This window comes from Pseudochaenichthys georgianus, chromosome 7, assembly GCF_902827115.2.
Source record: "Pseudochaenichthys georgianus chromosome 7, fPseGeo1.2, whole genome shotgun sequence".
Taxonomy (NCBI): Eukaryota; Metazoa; Chordata; class Actinopteri; order Perciformes; family Channichthyidae; genus Pseudochaenichthys; species Pseudochaenichthys georgianus.
In genome coordinates this window covers 14,755,074-14,773,607 of record NC_047509.1, presented here as the reverse complement: position 1 = coordinate 14,773,607, position 18,534 = coordinate 14,755,074, and the positions used below count along the sequence as shown (strand labels likewise).

At 40.5% G+C, this 18,534-nt stretch overlaps 1 protein-coding gene across 2 annotated transcripts in view; it reads left to right on the top strand.

The window, feature by feature from the left end:
- Positions 1 to 3,187: 3,187 nt before the first annotated feature.
- pcbp4 (poly(rC) binding protein 4) overlaps positions 3,188 to 18,534 on the top strand; it is a 31,240-nt gene continuing 15,893 nt past the window's right edge. For both annotated transcript variants that reach the window (XM_034087778.2, XM_034087777.2), the window contains exons 1-5: positions 3,188 to 3,535; positions 15,145 to 15,334; positions 15,490 to 15,513; positions 16,830 to 16,862; positions 18,308 to 18,424. In XM_034087778.2, the coding sequence (XP_033943669.1) occupies positions 15,227 to 15,334; positions 15,490 to 15,513; positions 16,830 to 16,862; positions 18,308 to 18,424 (282 nt within the window). In that variant the 5' untranslated portion in view covers positions 3,188 to 3,535; positions 15,145 to 15,226. The remainder of the gene's footprint in view (positions 3,536 to 15,144; positions 15,335 to 15,489; positions 15,514 to 16,829; positions 16,863 to 18,307; positions 18,425 to 18,534) is intronic.

The window sequence follows — 18,534 nt, the reverse complement described above, 5'->3', positions numbered from 1 at the left end:
CAAAAATACAACTAAAAGTGTCTCTTATCACATTGAACACCTCTGGATCTAAAGGGGTCTATTACATTATTTTTAAAATGTTGGTAGCCTGTCTGACTTTTTAAACAAATCAAATTTCTGCTTAAGCCTTGTCTCATAAACCGTCATTTAATTTCTCCTTTTTAATTGTATCTTATTTCTTTACTTCATACTTTGTGTCTGCAGTATATTCATTGCTTTTTATGGATGGCGTTATTTTTATATTGGCTAATTGAAAAACAATGGGTGGATATAAAGGGATGTTTGATTGTGCCACACTATACAACGAGGTAAATGGAAATATTGGTAGCTCACCTTCCTCAATGCCCGGCACATACAAAACAGACACTTAAAAGCATGGCTAAGATAATCCTTGTCCTGTAAGCTATTTATTACAAAATATCTTATTAGTATTGCAACTACAGTCTGTTCCGTCCAATGTCTCCTTCACACCCATTGTTCAAAAATAATATACTCACTTCAAAGCAAAGCCATACATCTTCAAAGGAAGATATATGGAAATGTAATTTCTAATAAACATCCCCATTCTGCATCTAAATGCAAATCATTGCCACAGTGGTAAACACTACATAGGAATCAAATGTTCATGTGCAAGCATTTTATTTGTGGGTCTCTATCATTCTTGTAGCCGGTACTGCAGACATTGACACACCTGTAGCTCCTGTAGACTTCTGTCAGATCTAAAGGACATTTTTAGGCAGGTTTTATATTTGATAAATTAACATCAATGAAGACGTAAAAGAAGAACCATGGCTCAAAGACTATTTCAGCTTTTAAGAGGATCAAACTACTGCAAAAGCAAAGTGAAAGACTACTTCTATGACCTTTTCTGAGCTCTTGTGGAAGCAGACAAAAGCAGAACACGTCTTCAATCACCGTTTGTCAGGACAGAGTTAAGAAGCACTGTGAAATCCAATGCAGTGATTTTTAAGCCATGTTTGTTTGTGCATGGGAGGATTGGAGGGGAGAAGAGAGACGTTCCACGGCTGAGTAATTGTAGCTGTCGCCCTTCTGTCACCTCTCCTTGTTTCAGTGCCATTGAGTATGAGAGGTATTTGTCAAGCTTGAATACTCTGAGACAAGCAGGGATGATATACATTGTGTTTGCCAAAGCAAGTGGGGGGTCTGTGTATACCATGGGCTGAAATCAGCACAAGCAAGGCTTTTATGAATTTGACATCATTTCATTTCCAGCTCAATGATTTTACAACAAAAACACATGTGAGCATCTCAGGCTTAACCAAACTTAATTAAATGTATTCTGAATACAGATGCATATCCCCGGTGTGGGGTTCAGTCACAAAAAATGATTCAAAAACATAAAATCTAATTAAAATCAGCATGTCTCCCCCTCTTTATCATTACACATTTCCAATGGCAGAAATCTCACATCTATATACACACACAACTAGCATGGAGGAAATGTGATTTCTAAGAACTCCCACACCTAGTGCGCTCTCTCAGCTTGTCCAGCCGTGATTCAGTGCAGAGCTCACTCTGTTTATTATATCCCTGCATTATATGTGGCAAGTGTATTGAAGCAATCACAATTCCCTCTCTCAGTTGATGGCTGAGTCACATCCGACAGTGCACCTTAGCTGTTTTAAAGCCACATCAACATGAGTGATGGCTGGCAGTCGTCTGACCCACACACCCCTAGTGGTGGTTGCATTTTTCTTCCCTGTCTCTGCAAGATGGATTTGAAATCACACAGCACCTCCTACTGTTTGAAAAACAACACATCACTCTGACACTGGACCAGATGGACCACAGCAAGTTTTTCATTCAGTAAAGCTTTTATATGGTAAAGTGAATGATTCATAGAGTTACAATTATGTAGAAACTCACACAGAGGTGACAGATTAAACAATAATGGGCTGGAGTATTATTATATAGCTTGCCTTAAGTAATATTTAACCTGTCAAGAGATTAAAGACATAATAGTGTAATGTTTCTTCCCCTAAGGGTAGGGTGTAATATTGCTTTATTCGCCTGGTGGCACTGCACTGGGAGAGTAATCATACCAGATAATTACCTCTTTGTGCTGATACCCAGCAAGTCAACACTCTCATCATACATTCTTGAAATACATAGCTAACAATAACAAACTGTGTGAATGTGTCTGCTATATTTCTCTATTCTATTTTGACTCCAAGCCAAGAGAAACTATCAGACAGACAAAGGAACTAAATGTAACACCTTACAGAGACGGTGGTGAAAATGTCATGCAGTGATAAACAGAGGCCATTTATTTAACAATATAAATATGAGTCTAAATGCATTCTATTGTGGTGAACGAGCAGCACTTAGTTTGTGAAATAGATGGAGATGTCATGCTTAAATTACCCAGACATTCTATCCTTCACACAGGAGGTAGTGGGAGCTGTCTGTTGATGTCTTCCTTCAATGTCTGTAAATTAATGAGCCCTTTTGTCGAATGAGGATTCATCACATTTATGCGGGGTGTGAAAAAGACAGAGTAACGTCATTCTGTTTCTGCAATATTCTTTGTTTAACTTGTCTCAAAGGTAAATAATGTCAGCCTATTTTCTGGACCTGGAGTACATATTATTGGACGATAATACTAGAAATCATAGCCTGTGTAAGATAAGATGGAATAATGATAAATTATACTACAGGAGTGGACATACATCCACAAATATGCTTCTTGGTGTGATAGTGAAATAATTGCAACATCAACAAAAGTACACTAGATGGCGCTATGTGAGAGAAAGTTACTGGTCTCATACACACCAAAACTTCAAAAGAAAATTCCAAGAGCTTCAATTTTACATTTGCACCGCCAATTTAATCAGGCCAACGCCCTTTAAAATGTGCATTTTTTTATTTGGCTCAAGTTTTTTTAAATAACATCTCTATGTTTTGTCCCATCGCTGAGGAGTAGCATCAACCCTGTGACAATTTCTCAAAATATGTGAGGTTAGAAAAATGGACGCCCGTGTAGTCAATTTCTCCACTATAATTGAGACAAGGTAATGTCGCAGATATCTTCAGTTTGATTACATTTCGCAAATGTAATTTCTCATCATGCTTTGATTTCACACCTCACAGAGGCTCAATGATCCTGAATGTGTCAATCTGCGGTGCGACAGGGAAAAGGCGCACTGAGGTCCAGTAGGGACAAACCGGCCGACACGGGGATACACACATAAGCTCTGGAGTCTTTAAAGGCAGCTGAGCCAAGAAGGACTTTATTACCCAGAGAGCACTCGGTATTCTTCCACGAGCTCTCTGCCTCGGTTAATGTTGATCAGGGTGCGCGGGGTGGTCGCTGCCTGCTTATCTCTCAGTGTGTGTGTGTGTCTCTCCTCGACGCACAGGCGCCCTGCACTCCAGTCTGCTGACACACCGCGAGGACAGTCCGCGCTACACGTCCGCGTCATTGGACTCTATGTGGATACAAAGCCCGGTCACTACACACATCCATGGGGATACTTTAGTTGCAACTGCAGCCCAAGACCATACATGAGAACAGGTAAGTGACTTAGTTATTATTTGGAAAGGCACATTTTCGGACGGCATGTTCCTTATTCTCAAACTTGAAAGAGCTCTCACCCTGTGTGACATTCTTGATCGTTATCCACTGTCATGTTTAGTGTCTTATTCCTCGTATTATACTACATGAATAGATATGTGTTTCTTAATTCAGCATACAAACTGCTCTTTTCGCAATAAAACGTTAGCAATAAACAAATTAAGCTAAAATCAGGCGCTTTTAACAAATTACATTCATACTGTCTTTTCTGAATCACAACAGCCCCTTGTGTTTTTACCTTTATATACAGTCTATGGTTTTTACTTATAAACTGAAATCCTATCCTGAAATGCTAGATTCATAGGCTGGAGCTGGATTAATGAAGCCATAAAGTGACTGTGTTGTTAAATCAGGCGCATGGCACAAAGTCGCCAGATGAGCAGGGGACACAGTAAGACCAAGGACAATTGGCCTCTTGTGTGTTGACGGTTTTATGATAATGAAAGTGGAACCAGTTGGCCAGGCCAGTCCTGGACACACAAAGATCATTCTCAACAAGTCCGGTACTGTGGGCGCCTGCTTGGAGCTGAGGCAGCGAGTGTGTGTGACAGCACCATTATTCACCAAGATGCCTAATTACATTAGTCTTACACTGGAAATAAATATTGTCCTGTTCGGCTGACCCAAATGAAAACCAAAACCAAGAGCAGATTCAATTTGGCTGGACATGTTTTACTCAATTCTCAAGACTCTTTTTCGTGTTTAGTTGTAATGTAAAAATAAAAACGGTTGTGTTCATCTTCAATACAGATTCCAGATGTTTGCCAGACATGAGAGCTTGTAAACAATAGTCTTTTAAAGCATTATTTTAATTTAGCACCCACAGACAAACAAACTTATCACCATCTTAATTTAACAACTGTAGGCCTCAGTAAAACATATCCTTGATGTTTCCCTAAGATTGTAATAGCTGGAAATAAATGAATGATTTTTCCTGTTTCCACTTAATAACCCTACCATGTTTTGCATATGATTGCCTAATCTACTTTAGGCCACTATGAAATTCATGAGACTGATCATCGTTAGACTCATTAGTAAAACAAAATCAATAAAAAAAAAGCAGCCTGGACCAGCTGCCACTTTCAGGAAATCATGTTCTTGCTGCCTGGAGAGGCTCATGAATCTTGCATGTGCACCACTCAAACAAACATGGAGAGAAAGAGGACACAATTGGAGAATTGCACAGCACTAACAGTAGGGTGTAACTGTAAGGCGAATTCATTCAGGTTTAATGCATTGTGTGTCTACTTTACCAAGGAAGGAGGTGAAAAGGATTCAGATTCATTTTACCAGGCACATAACAGAGATCAATAAATAATATAACTGTATTACGTGTATGTATGTGTGGTATTGGGGGCATCTGCTTGAGTGCAAATACACTCTTTACTTCTAAAAAGGGAATAAGACATAACATTTAAAATATATGTGTCCCTCTCACATCCGCCTGGGGAACTACAGGGGGCACAGACACAGACCATCGTGTATTGCTGACTCTCTGTCCAAATGCAATTCCTTAATGCACTCTGCGAGCCAGAGATCTAATAAGAAGTGGAAGAGCATCTTCAATAATGAAACCCCACCTGCATCTCTGCTGCAGAGTGAGGGCTGTGGCCGAGAGGCTTCATAAATAACAGAAGCCAGACCTGACACGTGCTGCTCCAACGTCTGGCAACTGCCAATAATCCCTCTCATCTACTAAAATGCTGTTCTTGCAGAGTAGGGTGAAACAGAAACAATGCTTAGTTTTAGTTTGCAGTCATCAAGTAAATGCAGTCTCTTGCAGAAGCTTTACTCTGTAAACAGTTCTCCAGAACGAGATCATGGATATTTAATCAGGTTTTACTGACGAGGAGAGTACAAGAAGAGCTTCCTAAGATAATTTTAACACATGGGAGCAGGGAGCAATTAACAAAAATACTTGAAACACGTTTTATTCTCTTGATTACTAAAGTCATGTCAACGTTAAATTAGTCCTACATAATTGTTCTTCTCTTTTCTACACCCTGTTGACTGTAATAACTTGTAGTGCTTTTGGACTATGTAGCAAGTCAGTATCTTCTTCACTCAGGCGGTAATTTAGTTGTTGTTGTCACAGGAGCGTTGTTGTTGTGAAACAAATTAATTTTCTCTCCAATATTTGAGACAAATCCCCTGTAGCAATTAACCTGGATTTGAGCAATTAACCGGTGCTTGTCGCTATCTAATAACTACAGACTCTTGAGGCTCCATTCCCTCTCATTCAGCTTTGTCGATTACATTAGATGTCAGTTCCTAATCCTAATGTTTTACCAGGAAGTGGTCTGGAAAGCAAAATCACATGAATGCTTAATGATGGAACAGTGTTGTTTCCTTTGTTTTGGAGCGTCTTGTCCTGTTTATGAAGAGAGCCTTTCTTTCTGACGCAGAATGTACCCTCGCTGCTGTTCTTAAGCCTGACCCAGTGGCTGACAGAGCCACAGGCTGTCCTCGCTATGAAAAGATAGCTCTGTGTCGAGCTGCAAAGATTGACCCAGCAGGCCCCATGACTCTCCTGTTGTGTCCCGCAAAGAGTCTCATGAGCGTGATTTATTTAGTTCAGAAGTTACTCTCAAAGAGCTTCTTTCATAAATAATGTACAGAAACCCTCTCAAGAAATATGGATAATATGGAAGGCGTATGCTAAACTACTGTTAGTAAGTGCTGTGTATCAAGCTAACAAGCAACAAGACTGCCTTCTCAACAGTAATCCGCTTCACTATACAGTACCCTAAATTGAGGGTTTTTTTCAATTGGCCATCTGCATCAGTGTGTGTGTGTGTGTGTGTGTGTGTGTGTGTGTGTGTGTGTATGTGTGTGTGTTTTTGTATAGCGACCAAGAAGGAGAGAAGCCTTTTATCCCCCTCTTCAGCTGCCGAGTGCCTGAAATATTTAACAGGGACTGCACTATTTTTGGGTTTGCGCTCGGTTTGTTGAGGAGCTTATGTAATGATGTAGTTTCAGCTCAACGTGCGCGGGTACTGTCGTATACCAAATAACACACCTGCTTATCGGCTAACTTAAGCGCGGCGATGGTGTAAACATTATGACTTTGCAGACATACTGTACGCCACGATGAAGGATACCGTATGGTGAATCTGTGCTTCGATTGATTTAATTCCTGTTTTTAAAACGGTGTCTTGTTTTTCAAGGAAGCAGGACCAGGCCCCGTCTTCTCAGGTTACTTGTTTCTTTGGAATATCGATCAACTCATCTCTCTTCCTGCAACTGTCCTCATCTCTCCCCTTTTCTTTCCTTAATTTGTCTCCTTTCTCTGTATACTGTTCTCCACCATCTCCTCTCCTCCCTTTTCTCTGAGGTGTCAGATTCTCTGACTCGTGCCCTGGTGTGGAGGATGGGAGGAAAGCAGGGATGAAAGGGAAGAGAGGAAAGTCATTTTGCAGATAGAGAGTGACCTTCATCCAGCAAGAGGGATGGGATAAAAGCTGGAGTTAATACCCTGCCAAACTGTATTCTCCGCCATGCCAAAAAAGAACATTCAGAATGATATATGGTTCTAGTAGAAGCTCTCTAATAATAAAAAGCATTCAATTGTATGTCAAGGCAAGGCAAATGATCAGAATGTTCCTCAAACACTCAAAGTGTATAATCGAATGCAAACAGCACGTGATGTACAAAGCCATGATGTTTTCCATAACATATTGTAGGTGATCTTTAATATGAAAAATAGAGCTCCAACAATAAATCAATTATGCGACCAGCCAAAAATAAATCTGCAATTATTTTTGCCAAACGATAAATCCCTCAAGCAAAAGAGCCAGACATCTCTTTGGAGTTGGTCTCTTAAATGGGATGACTTGCTTATTTTTGTATGTATGATACTGACAAGTCATTTTAAGAGAGCACTTTGGACTCATTTTCTAATATTTGAGAGACAAAAAAATAATAATCGGCACATTAATTGATACTGAAAGTGAGTATGAGCCGAAAACTGAGATAGGAATGAAAAGTGTGCCGTTTAAGGACTTGAGCCCCACAGTCCCCATGCTAACTAAAGCCAGTGGAAATAAAGGCTCAGACAGTGTCACTCTGTGTCTGGAACCAGCCGCCTCTTGGGAGATAACAATTGACAGCCCAGAAACACGGCTCCATAGGGTTCATTATCTGTATGTTTGTTTTGTTCTCATCCCTGCTGGCAGTAATGAGAAAAAGGAGGAAGGAACTCAGGTTTAGCTAATGAAGAGACAGGATCCTCTGTGAAACAACACTTGATCAATGTATGTTTCTCGCACAGTGGTCATGTTCATTCAAGGGTAAACACTTATAAATAACCATTGGGCCAGAATCAACTAAAAACTACTTCCTGACACTCACAGGAAGTGATTTCTTAGAGTAGACTGCCATGTGAATTACACTCCTGTTCATTAGCTATTGGATTCACTCTTAGTGAGGCAGATTCTGTGGCTCCATATTGACACATTTTAAGTTGGCGTGACAATAAGCCACGACTGTATTGATTCTGGCCACTTTGAGATATGACAGACTTTGCAAATGCACCCGTTTCTGATGTCAACGATCTGAGGCGTCTGAGCTGTCATCATATTGCGGAGAGTGGAATGACAGCTGTGAATAAAATAATCTGCTCTTGTATAGAGACTTTTACTTCTGATTTAGGAAAAAATATGTTTGACTTGTATAATAACTAATTTGTTGTGCTCCAAATTAATCAAACTAGTACAGTTTTGAAAGATGCTTTGAACCTTTGGTCACAGCACAGGATATCTTGTAGTTGTATTCACTCTAAAACGCCACAGATTATGGACTTTAAACCACACTGCTTTTGGGTAATCTTATCAGCGTGAGCCCACATTTTGTGAAGTGGCTGTAGTGAACTGTGGGTCTCCTCTTGGCTGTAGGGAAGTAGATCTGCCCAGGGGTCTGATAACCCTCTCTGGGGCTCTGTGCCTGACAGGCGGCTCGCTCTGCAGGCCGACTCTGTTATGCTCTAACACCATCTGAAGCTGGGGGGCTGATCCTGGACGACGGTCCCCTCGGCCCCGAGGACTGACCCCTCCTATAATATGTGACAAAGCTGAGACAGACACGCTGAGAGATAAAGCACTGCTCTTTAATTTCAAGCCTCTCCTGTTTCACAACTAAAGCCTCTCCTCTTCTCGCTCTCTCATCTCAGTGATGATGTTGTTGAAGTGCAACCATGGTAAAGTAACATTTTAATACTCAAATCAAGTGCTTTTAAGTGTTAAAGTTGTGCGCTTTACCCGTCAAAGCGTTATGGAATTTACTTTTTTTTTGTAGATTTAAGTGGGGGTTCAGTTGAGAAAAACAGTGACCTCACATATTCTCTGCACCAATCCGGGTAATATTTTAATGGAAATCGGATAACGGTGGTTGTGTTGTATGAAGTTCCTCAAATGTGTTATTATAAAACCCTAAGAACCCTTCAACTGGGCTCAGCGTGGATTCAGGTTTAGTGCAGCTACAATTGATAGAGCATAATATATAGTTTATGAAAGTGGGAGAGGAGGTATGAAATGTGCTTCATTTGTACAAGAGTGTTATGTAGCATACATACAGTCTTCTCTTGGCTGCAGTAACATAATTACTCGTCTCGGCTCGTAAAGCCATATTACTGATGAATCCCAGCATGACTTATATGGCAGTGATGCTGTTAAAGCTAATCCAAACATGCAGCCTCAAATAGTTCATTTATCAAGAAGCCTCTGCATTAAGTCGTAACTCTGCTGAAATGTTCGTATGCAGACTCTCTTTAATAGGCAGTCGCTATTCCAATATTTTCCACAATTTAGAGCTTCTACACATGATTTTGGGTACAGCACACAGTACAATTCATTTAAAGAAGCTCCGAATGGCCTATTTACATTTGTTTCGGTGGGTACACTTGTGTGTTATTGTGTGGATGTGTGCAGACGTTTCCCTGAGGGTCTTATTTTAGCACTGACCACTATAGTGAAGAACAGGACTCCTCTCTTTTACTCAACCATTTGTCCATCATCATCATCATCATCATCATCATCATCATCATCATCATCATCATCATCATCATCATCATCATCATCATCATCATCATCATCATCTCAGGAAATGACGCTCTCATTGTGTCATCCCATGTACTCAAACATGGCAGGACTTTGAGTTTGTCCATGACAGATATCTTACTCCTGCGGAGCTTCTCAGCAGATCAAAGCTTTTGTTCGCTCAACAGGACGATTTCTGCCGGTGTGTGTGTTAGTGTGTGTGAATTGTTTCCTTCTTTCATCCCAGCAGCTGTATGTGGGTTTGTTTTCTGCACACGGTCCTGTGAGCGTGGCAGTCACTATGGGTGTAAATGGTATCTCACCTCTTGCCCTTGCCATGCGCGTGTACACACGTTGACACCCTTGCACTTACTGCTCTCTATGTGCCCACCCGGGCGACACCCTATCCTCTCTGCCCCTGTGTGTTTATCGAGCGGACACTCAATACCCCCGACCCCCTGTCTGCGTTATATGCAGAGGGGAACCCGGTTTCTATCTTTCACCATGGAGATCAGGCATGCCCTCATTCCTTCTTCAGTTTCTCTAAGCCGGCCCCGAGCTGTCTGTTTGCCGCGTGTGAGAGAGACATGTTTGCCTCTGAACAGGTGTCCAGTCCTCTAGACAAGTGGGCTGCACAACATCCTTTTCATCTCGCAGACTCTCTGGAGTGGATGCTCCTGAAAACACGGCTAAATATTGCTGGTGGCTGTCAAGGATACGCTGGTTGCTTTTATCCAATACTTCTTTGATGTATGCTACACAGAACTAAGGCCAAAAGAGAAAAACACCTCTCGATATCCTAAAGGATAATTTCGTTTTTTTCAATTTTCCGGTAATGAATCGTGTCTTGTTTCTTTGGCAGGAATCCTTTTTGTAAAATTATACTTATAAGAACCAGTTAAGGACACATTTAAACAGCTTTTGTTGTTTATCACACATTATACTAATCTTTATGTTCAGATATTGGGGAAGGTCAAACTGCCTCTTTATGTTCCCCTTGAATAGTGTGTTACTGGGGCAATGCCACATTTATAGGATATTTTCTAAAAGCACCAATGGTGAATGAATGAACCCTACAATATTGTTGTGGATATTTGTTTTTTCTTCATATTGCCCAGGCAAATAATAAATGTTTTTTACTTATAGAAACGTTTTAAACCTAGTCACTTTTTAAACAAGCAAAAAAACATTGTGTCAGTCATTTGGTTTTGTATGTCATGCTTCATTCAGGGTATTTAAAGATGAATCCAAGCAGTGACTCATAAGAAGAAGCTCCTGCAGACAGATTCAGTCAGGCAGAGCAGGACCAAGGTGACACAGTGACAGTGGAGCAGGACAGTCGATGCTCTCTGCCCCGCTCTCCTGCTCGGACTATCTTGGCAGCCGGGTGCTGCAGTCTGCACTTTGCTAATTCCCTGTTCTGAGTTACCAGGTCTAATTTAGAACAGAGGGGCTCTGTTCATCCTGGAACGCTGCTGCTTGGGATTCTGGAAATGAGGAGTTCAGAGACTCTCCGCCCTCACACAGACACAGAGCACATGCCTTGTTATCAACCCACAGAGCAGAACATAATGATGCCTCCAACCATTAGCTCCTAATGCAATAAAACGCTAACATTTTACCACTGCCCTTCAGTGCCTTAACATAATGAAGTTAGCCCACGGGTTGCACAAATGTGCTCTGTGATAACACGTGTTCAGGATGCATCGATCAAGCCTAAAGTCCCAATTACGCTGTCTTAAAGTATATCTGTAGCTAACCGCAAGCAAAATGCTCCATATTTTGTTTATCTCAAGTCACCCTTGGGGTTTGTTTGATATTTATGGAAATTGTATGGAGATGAGCGTCAAACTGATAGTTTTATAAGTCAATCCATTGAGCATCTCTCAACAAAATGGAAAGGAAGTCTGATTTGGTGCAATCTTATACAAGAAAAAGACACTTGCTCCACTTACTACCACATTTTGACGGGCTGGCATGTCAGACTGCACCGAGGCCGTGGAGGGGAATATAAAGCCTACACAGGCTGTCAAGCTCTGTAGGATCTTAAGAAGGATGTGTGTGAGCATTCTAACGTCTCTTTGCAAGCATCCAGTGCATGAATAAATCAACGGAGCAGCAGTGGCCTTGTGCACTATGCAAAAGCAATAAACCTGCCTACAACAAGTCTCTCAGGAATTGAATCTCATCTAAAATAACACCCATTTATTAAACATGGTCTACTCACATAGCTCACCAAATCTACAGACAGCATGCAGATTTAGAAAAGATACAAACATATGCCAGCGGCATCAGTAGGATTGCAGCAGTGGGCTGCTGGTGGCTCTGTAGGCTGGTTGGAATTCACTTGGCAGACAAACAAGTGGCCTTGATGAGTCAACAAGGAGGAGAGTCACTGAAAAGGAGTGATTAACATGATCTATGGTGATAAAGAATTCCTCTGATATCTCAAAAGTCTGAACAGCCTAATTAAAATCAAAGGCTTTTTATATATAGTGTTGTAAGCAGAGCTGAGGATAAGTAATTTAATGAATGAGTCAATCGACATAAATTAATGAACAGCCGCATTGATAATTCAATAATTATTTATAACTATGCTAGTGGCTAAAGAGGGACACATGTTGATCACTTGTCAGGTCCACTTTGTTTAGGGCCAATATATTTCTACATTAACTTGATGAATTTCACAACATTTGGAAAACATTTTCATAGTTTCCTGATGATAAATCTTCAGACTTTTCATCCAAGTGCTTCTGATAGATGCAACTGTAGTCTTTTAAGTAAAAATGCCAAACATGATCTATGCTACAGTAATGAATATGTTTGGGTTGGACTGTTGTTCAGACTAAACAGAACATTTAAAGTCATAATGTTTCTAAATATTTTGTTGATGTTTTCCGGCAGAATGAAATGAAATTATTATCTGAGTTAATTTCATTTCATTTCATTTCAAACCTTTATTTAACGAGATTGGTCCCATTGAGATCATATATCTCTTTTTCAAGGGAGACCTGCAGCATATAGGTTCCACATGAAACATAAAACAATAAAGGACATCATACATTATATTTACAGGATACATTTACATAGTTATAGACATTTACAAGTGCCCATAGTATCAACGAACATTTCATTTAGCCTAGCTTTAAAAACAGAGGAATGAGATTGCTCAGTTTCAATTCTTGTTCCAAGCAAGTGGACCTGCGCACAAAAAAGCTGTCTTACCTAACAGTCCTTGCTCTTGGCACATCTAACACCACTACATCATGCGATTTCAGACAATAGCTGCTTGCAACTCAGAGAGCAGATATAATATGGGAGTTTACCCAACATGGCTTCATAAATAAACGTGTACCAATAACTGAGCCTCCGTACAGTAAGTGATGGCAAACCTAACTTGGCATACAGGGTACAGTGATGTGTAACTGCTTTACAATTTGTGACAAATCTCAGTGTGCTGTGATAGGTGGCAACTAACTTGATCAGGCAATAGGCAGGTGCATTCATATACAACAAATCACCATAGTCCAGCACAGGTAAAAAGGTCACAGTGACTAGCCTTTTCCTGGCCTAAAGCGAGAAACAGGACTTGTTTCTGAAAAAGAAACCTAGCCTAACCCTCAGCTTTTTAAGCAGGTTATTGACATGAAGTTTAAAAGTAAGACAATCATCAAGCCAGATACCTAGGTATTTATAACAGGCAACCACTTACTTGTCCTTGCATAGTAACAATATCTAAAACAGGCTCTGGTGTCTTTTTAGCTTTTGAAAATAGCATTACCTTGGTTTTATCAACATTTAAAAGAAGCTTAAGCTCAGCGAGCTGAGTCTGAATAATGGTAAAAACAGCCTGTAATTTAACACCAGCCTCCTTAATGGAGGGACCTGCACAATACATCACAGTATCGTTCGCATAGAAATGTAAAGTAGCTTCATCCACATTTTCACCTAAACTGTTGATGTAGATGGAGAATAAAAGTGGTCCTAAAACAGAACCTTGAGGAACACCATTAGCAATGTTTAACCACTCAGAAGACAGCCCATCAAAATGAACACATTGGGACCTTTCAGAGAGGTAGTTCACAAACCACCCCACTGCAAGGCTGGATATGCCAATACTGAGTAGCCTCTGCTTTAAGATGTGACGATCGACGGTGTCAAACGCTTTGGAAATGTCAACAAATAGAGCTGCACAACTCTGCTTATTATCTAAAATACTCGTAATGTAATTCACCACTTTCATTGTCGCAGTAATGGTGCTATGTTGCTTTCTGAAGCCTGACTGATGTTTAGACAGGATATTATTTTTACATAAAAACTCCTTTACTTGTTAACTCACTAGGCGTTCGAGCATCTTCGCCAGAACTGACAATTTAGTTGAGTAATCATCGATAGATAAAATAGGTGTATAACTCGAATTGAAAGCATTTGTCACATCCTTTAAAAAATCAGGAATAAAAGGAATATCTCCTTTCCTTTATGTTCTGCTCATCACACAGCATCCATGGTGTACAGTAGCTACTGTATTATGTAGTATGCATCCCATCTACTTCCCCTGTCCAGGCTGACAAATGTAAGCAAATATAAATCACGAGGAAACCCGAATGATTCCATGAACTAATTACAGTATACACATCATTCTGAGACTGAGCCGCCAGGTGACTCGCACATTAATCATAATACCCAATGTCACATTACTGACATGCACGTCGCTGCTGCCACATTGTCATTCTGGGATCAACACAGATGTTCCTCATTTGCTGTCTGAGTATAAACTCTGCCCATAAGACTATTTCTCTCTCTGACTGACTGATGAAGATGGAGTAGATAGAAGTCAGGTCCCTAAAGAAATTCCAAACATTTCCAATTTTATGAAAACTGGATTTGAATGGAATTTAATTAACTTTGTATAACACTGGCTTGACGGAGAGGACATACTTTATTTGTTTTTTCTACCAATTTCACTAATCACTCAACTGGCTGTGAGAGGAACTGCTTGTCAGTTAATGAAGACGCACAGATAGTGTGTTAGTCACCGATGGCAACCCACAGACTGTTAGGACCCCGAAGCTGACAATATCCTGCACACACGATGGTCTTCATTATGAATTACCATCAATAGTACATCGGACTCATACTTCTATAGAAGTTCCTCACACAGATTCTTGATTTGATGTTTTTTCAAAGGCCTTTAAAAATATAGATGTATTTGATGGGGAAGAATTGTCCTTTGTTCATCTGAATGTCTTTCATCTCAAGGAATTATCATTTAGCCAACAATGCAGTTTGATACAGTATGAATATTTTCATATAAGAATTTAAAGAAAATGGTTTGATTAATAGTTGCACATAATGCTCAGTATGACTGAAATTCTTATGCCACGACATCAGTGAGATCTTGAGTGCAAACAATGATGTCTGTGTGAGCATGAATGCAAATGTTTGTGACTTTGGTAGGATGAATATTCTTTTGAAAAGATAAAAAATGTATTTTAACTTCATTCTCTTCTCTTTCAGAGCGACACTGAAAGACACCGGAGAGCCAGAGAACGAGTGCTGGCCTTGGTTTGGCTGAGTGACCAGCGACTGAGCCTTGTTCATGCGTCTCCCTGCGTGCCACTCCCACATCACTATGAACTGTGAGCAGGACTTTGCAGACGGGGGCTTGGGAGTGACCCTCACACTACGACTGCTCATGCATGGGAAGGTACGAGCCTCCTGCGCATAATATGTTTATGAGTAACTGCCTCGTTAATTACCACAAATATATAGACTTCATAAATAATGAAGCATTATATATGTTATTGCTTTTTAAAATTGAATTCAGTGTATGAAATAACCTTTATCTAATTGTTTTTTTAGGAGGTTGGAAGCATCATAGGAAAGGTAGGAATCCCTATTTTTATTCTACTACACCAGAAACGGCTGATGTTTTCAAGCATATATAATAAATACCAATTATATTGCTTTATTAGATGAGGTTTATGTTTTTTAAATGCTATTATCTGTCTAATCTTGTTCAAATGTATCTATATTTTACATTTGTCAAAGCCAAATCCCTTTTTGATGCCTTTTATGTAGATTTATAATACACCTTTGTGGAATAATTCCTCCTTTCCATTTTGAAATCATTACAGAGCACAAAGCTCCCTAACAAACAATTTTTGTTTTGAACATCCCCATTCTAAATGTAATTGCCCTAAACCAACCCTCTTAAGACTTTGCCACCACCCCCACCAACCCATGATGCAACCCAGTAATCCATCAAACAGAAACATAAGTGCATTGAATGCAAGCGTCCTGTTGAAACTGAGCTGCAATGACATATTACTGTAGGCCCCTCATGGGCACTTTAAGTGTCTGCTAGGAAAGGCCTGGCTGCTCTATGCTGCCTCGCTGGCTCCAGCTATAACGCCTTGTAATACAACACCTACAAAATACATCAATAGAAGACAGAACAGGGACAAAAAAAATATGAAAGCAAGAAAATAAAGGGTGTTGGAGAGAAAGATCCCACAAAGGACTGCAAATCAAAATATCTCAAAGAAAATAGAGAAAAGAAAAATAGAGACGAGCGAGGCACAGCTCAACACAGAGAGGCACTTGATCTGCAGTACTTGGACTAATGACAAGCCACTCCATCTATTTGGCAGACCTCTTCTCTTTGCTCATCAATAGAAGACACCAGAATCACAATGCACCACTTAATAATACATTTTCCTGGAGTATAAAATAAATAACAGTGTAGCCAAGAGTGGGACATGATAATGTTTTTGATACGGTCAGTCAGTGGATGCATGATGGTGTGAACACAGGTGTGACAGCTTGGATGGACTTAAGCCCAAAGAAAAAAGAAGAAAGGAGAAGAAACAAAGCAGCGGAGGATGAGCTGCAGCGAGACACAAGTCTGACATAATGTTCATATCCCTAGCAGGAGCTCTCAACACACGCTGCATATTGAGCCGTTACAGCAGGTGTACGTCCCGTTCAGACGCACAGATCCATTTGATATCTTTTTGAGACAGCCGTACAGAGATCACCGCTGCGATTGAAACACAAGCTGATATGTGTTCTGCTAAATTCAATTCTGACTTTCGTGATTTAAAATAGCCAGTTTCACTTAGAGGCTGAGGACACCGTGATGTTTTAAATGAAGCACATTTGATCTTGTTTAAAGCTGTCCTTCATCTTCTCTTTTGCAGAAAGGAGAGACTGTGAAACGAATACGAGAAGAGGTACTGTGTCCATGATTTAGAGATTTAAAACAACAGCTTTGTATAGTCTGCATCAGTTATGCTATTTGATGTTGTTATTAAATGTGTTTCTGACTGCGTGTCAGCAAGAAATACAGCCACAATAAGCCCTCTTCGTTCCCTGTTTCTGCTACTAAGACATGAACCGACCACATCTCTTCTTCATTTTAAGAGCAAATATAATTCAATCCCAGAAGGCCTTTAATGCTGCGCAGGCTCTCTGGCCTTGTACTCTGTATGTATTAATAGTGAAGCTTAGTTCTCTCTGTATGATCTTTGAGTCTGAAAAGCATACAGAGCAGGAGCATTGTCCAGATTGCCTTTTGGGCAATAACGACACCTTTTTAATTTAAATCCTCTCTCTCTCCATCATTGACCTACCCCTCCTGTAGCTGCCTGCTAACCAAATCCTTTATCTGTTCCTGCTTAAAACAACTTACTTTTTCTCTTCCCCTCCATTCTCTCTTTATAAATCCCAAGGGTGCAGCCAAACTAACACTGCTTGGTTACCTCTTTGTATTAAAAAGTAATTAGGCTTACACCTTGGCTGTACATTTGATTATTTTTCTGGCTGCTCGGGTTTAATGTTGAACTTTATGAGGCAGAGGGATAAACAGAGGAACAATGAGGTCATGGGACAATGCAGCCCTGCAGAGCTGATGGATAAACCACTCACCCATGGTAGTCATCTACCCATTCATCCAGCCAGCCAGTTTTGGCCTTTTTACTTTCCAACTGTACGAGCCTCACCCTGTCACCCGCTCCCCGGGCCTAACGGTCCCAGTGGGATCATGACTCACTGGAGTGACGGGTGAAATCGTCCTGAAGCTCAGAGCCTGTCTCATGTGACTTTACCTCAAGGACACAAAATGGAAGGAGAAGGGCAGGACATTTGTCATTCACTCCCCCAGAAGAAACTACATTATGTTATCAGTGTGGGATATGGGATGGGCGCTCGAGCTTTCTCTCTCACTTCCTTTTAAATCATGTCACTTGACTACTACTGTCCACAGATGTGTTGTACTGTAAGGTATATCTCTGGCCTCTTAGTTGGAAACCCAACCACAAGAAGATTAAAAACAGTGTTTGACATTTTACCAAATCGACTTGTTTGGTTTCTTGCTAAAGTTAGAGGAAAAGAACAAAACCACTCTCATGTTATTAATGGTCTGTATATTGGTAGGTACATTCAGTAGCTGGTTAGCTAAGCCTAGCATAAAGACTGTAAGCAGGGACAACAGCTAGCCTGGCTTTGGCGAAAGCTGAACACAATTAACCATCAAGCACTTTCAGTAAGGTAATGCGCACAGGTATTGATCTTCTCCTTTAAGTCTAAGAAAGAGAGCTTACAAGCATATAATGCCAACTATCAAACATGTTAATCAGTGTTGACCATTAACTGACCTTTTTGACCTCTGTCCCTACAGAGCAGCGCTCGCGTAAACATCTCAGAGGGTTCCTGTCCAGAGAGGATCATCACCATCACCGGCTCCACAGACTGCGTCTTCAGAGCTTTCACCATGATCACCTACAAACTGGAGGAGGTAACGGTCCTGCATGTCACTAAATGGTGTCACACACTGGTGAAATCAGCTCATCGTGTCCACACAACTGAGCAAACATAGCACTGTGCGAATGCAAATGTCAAAGCAAG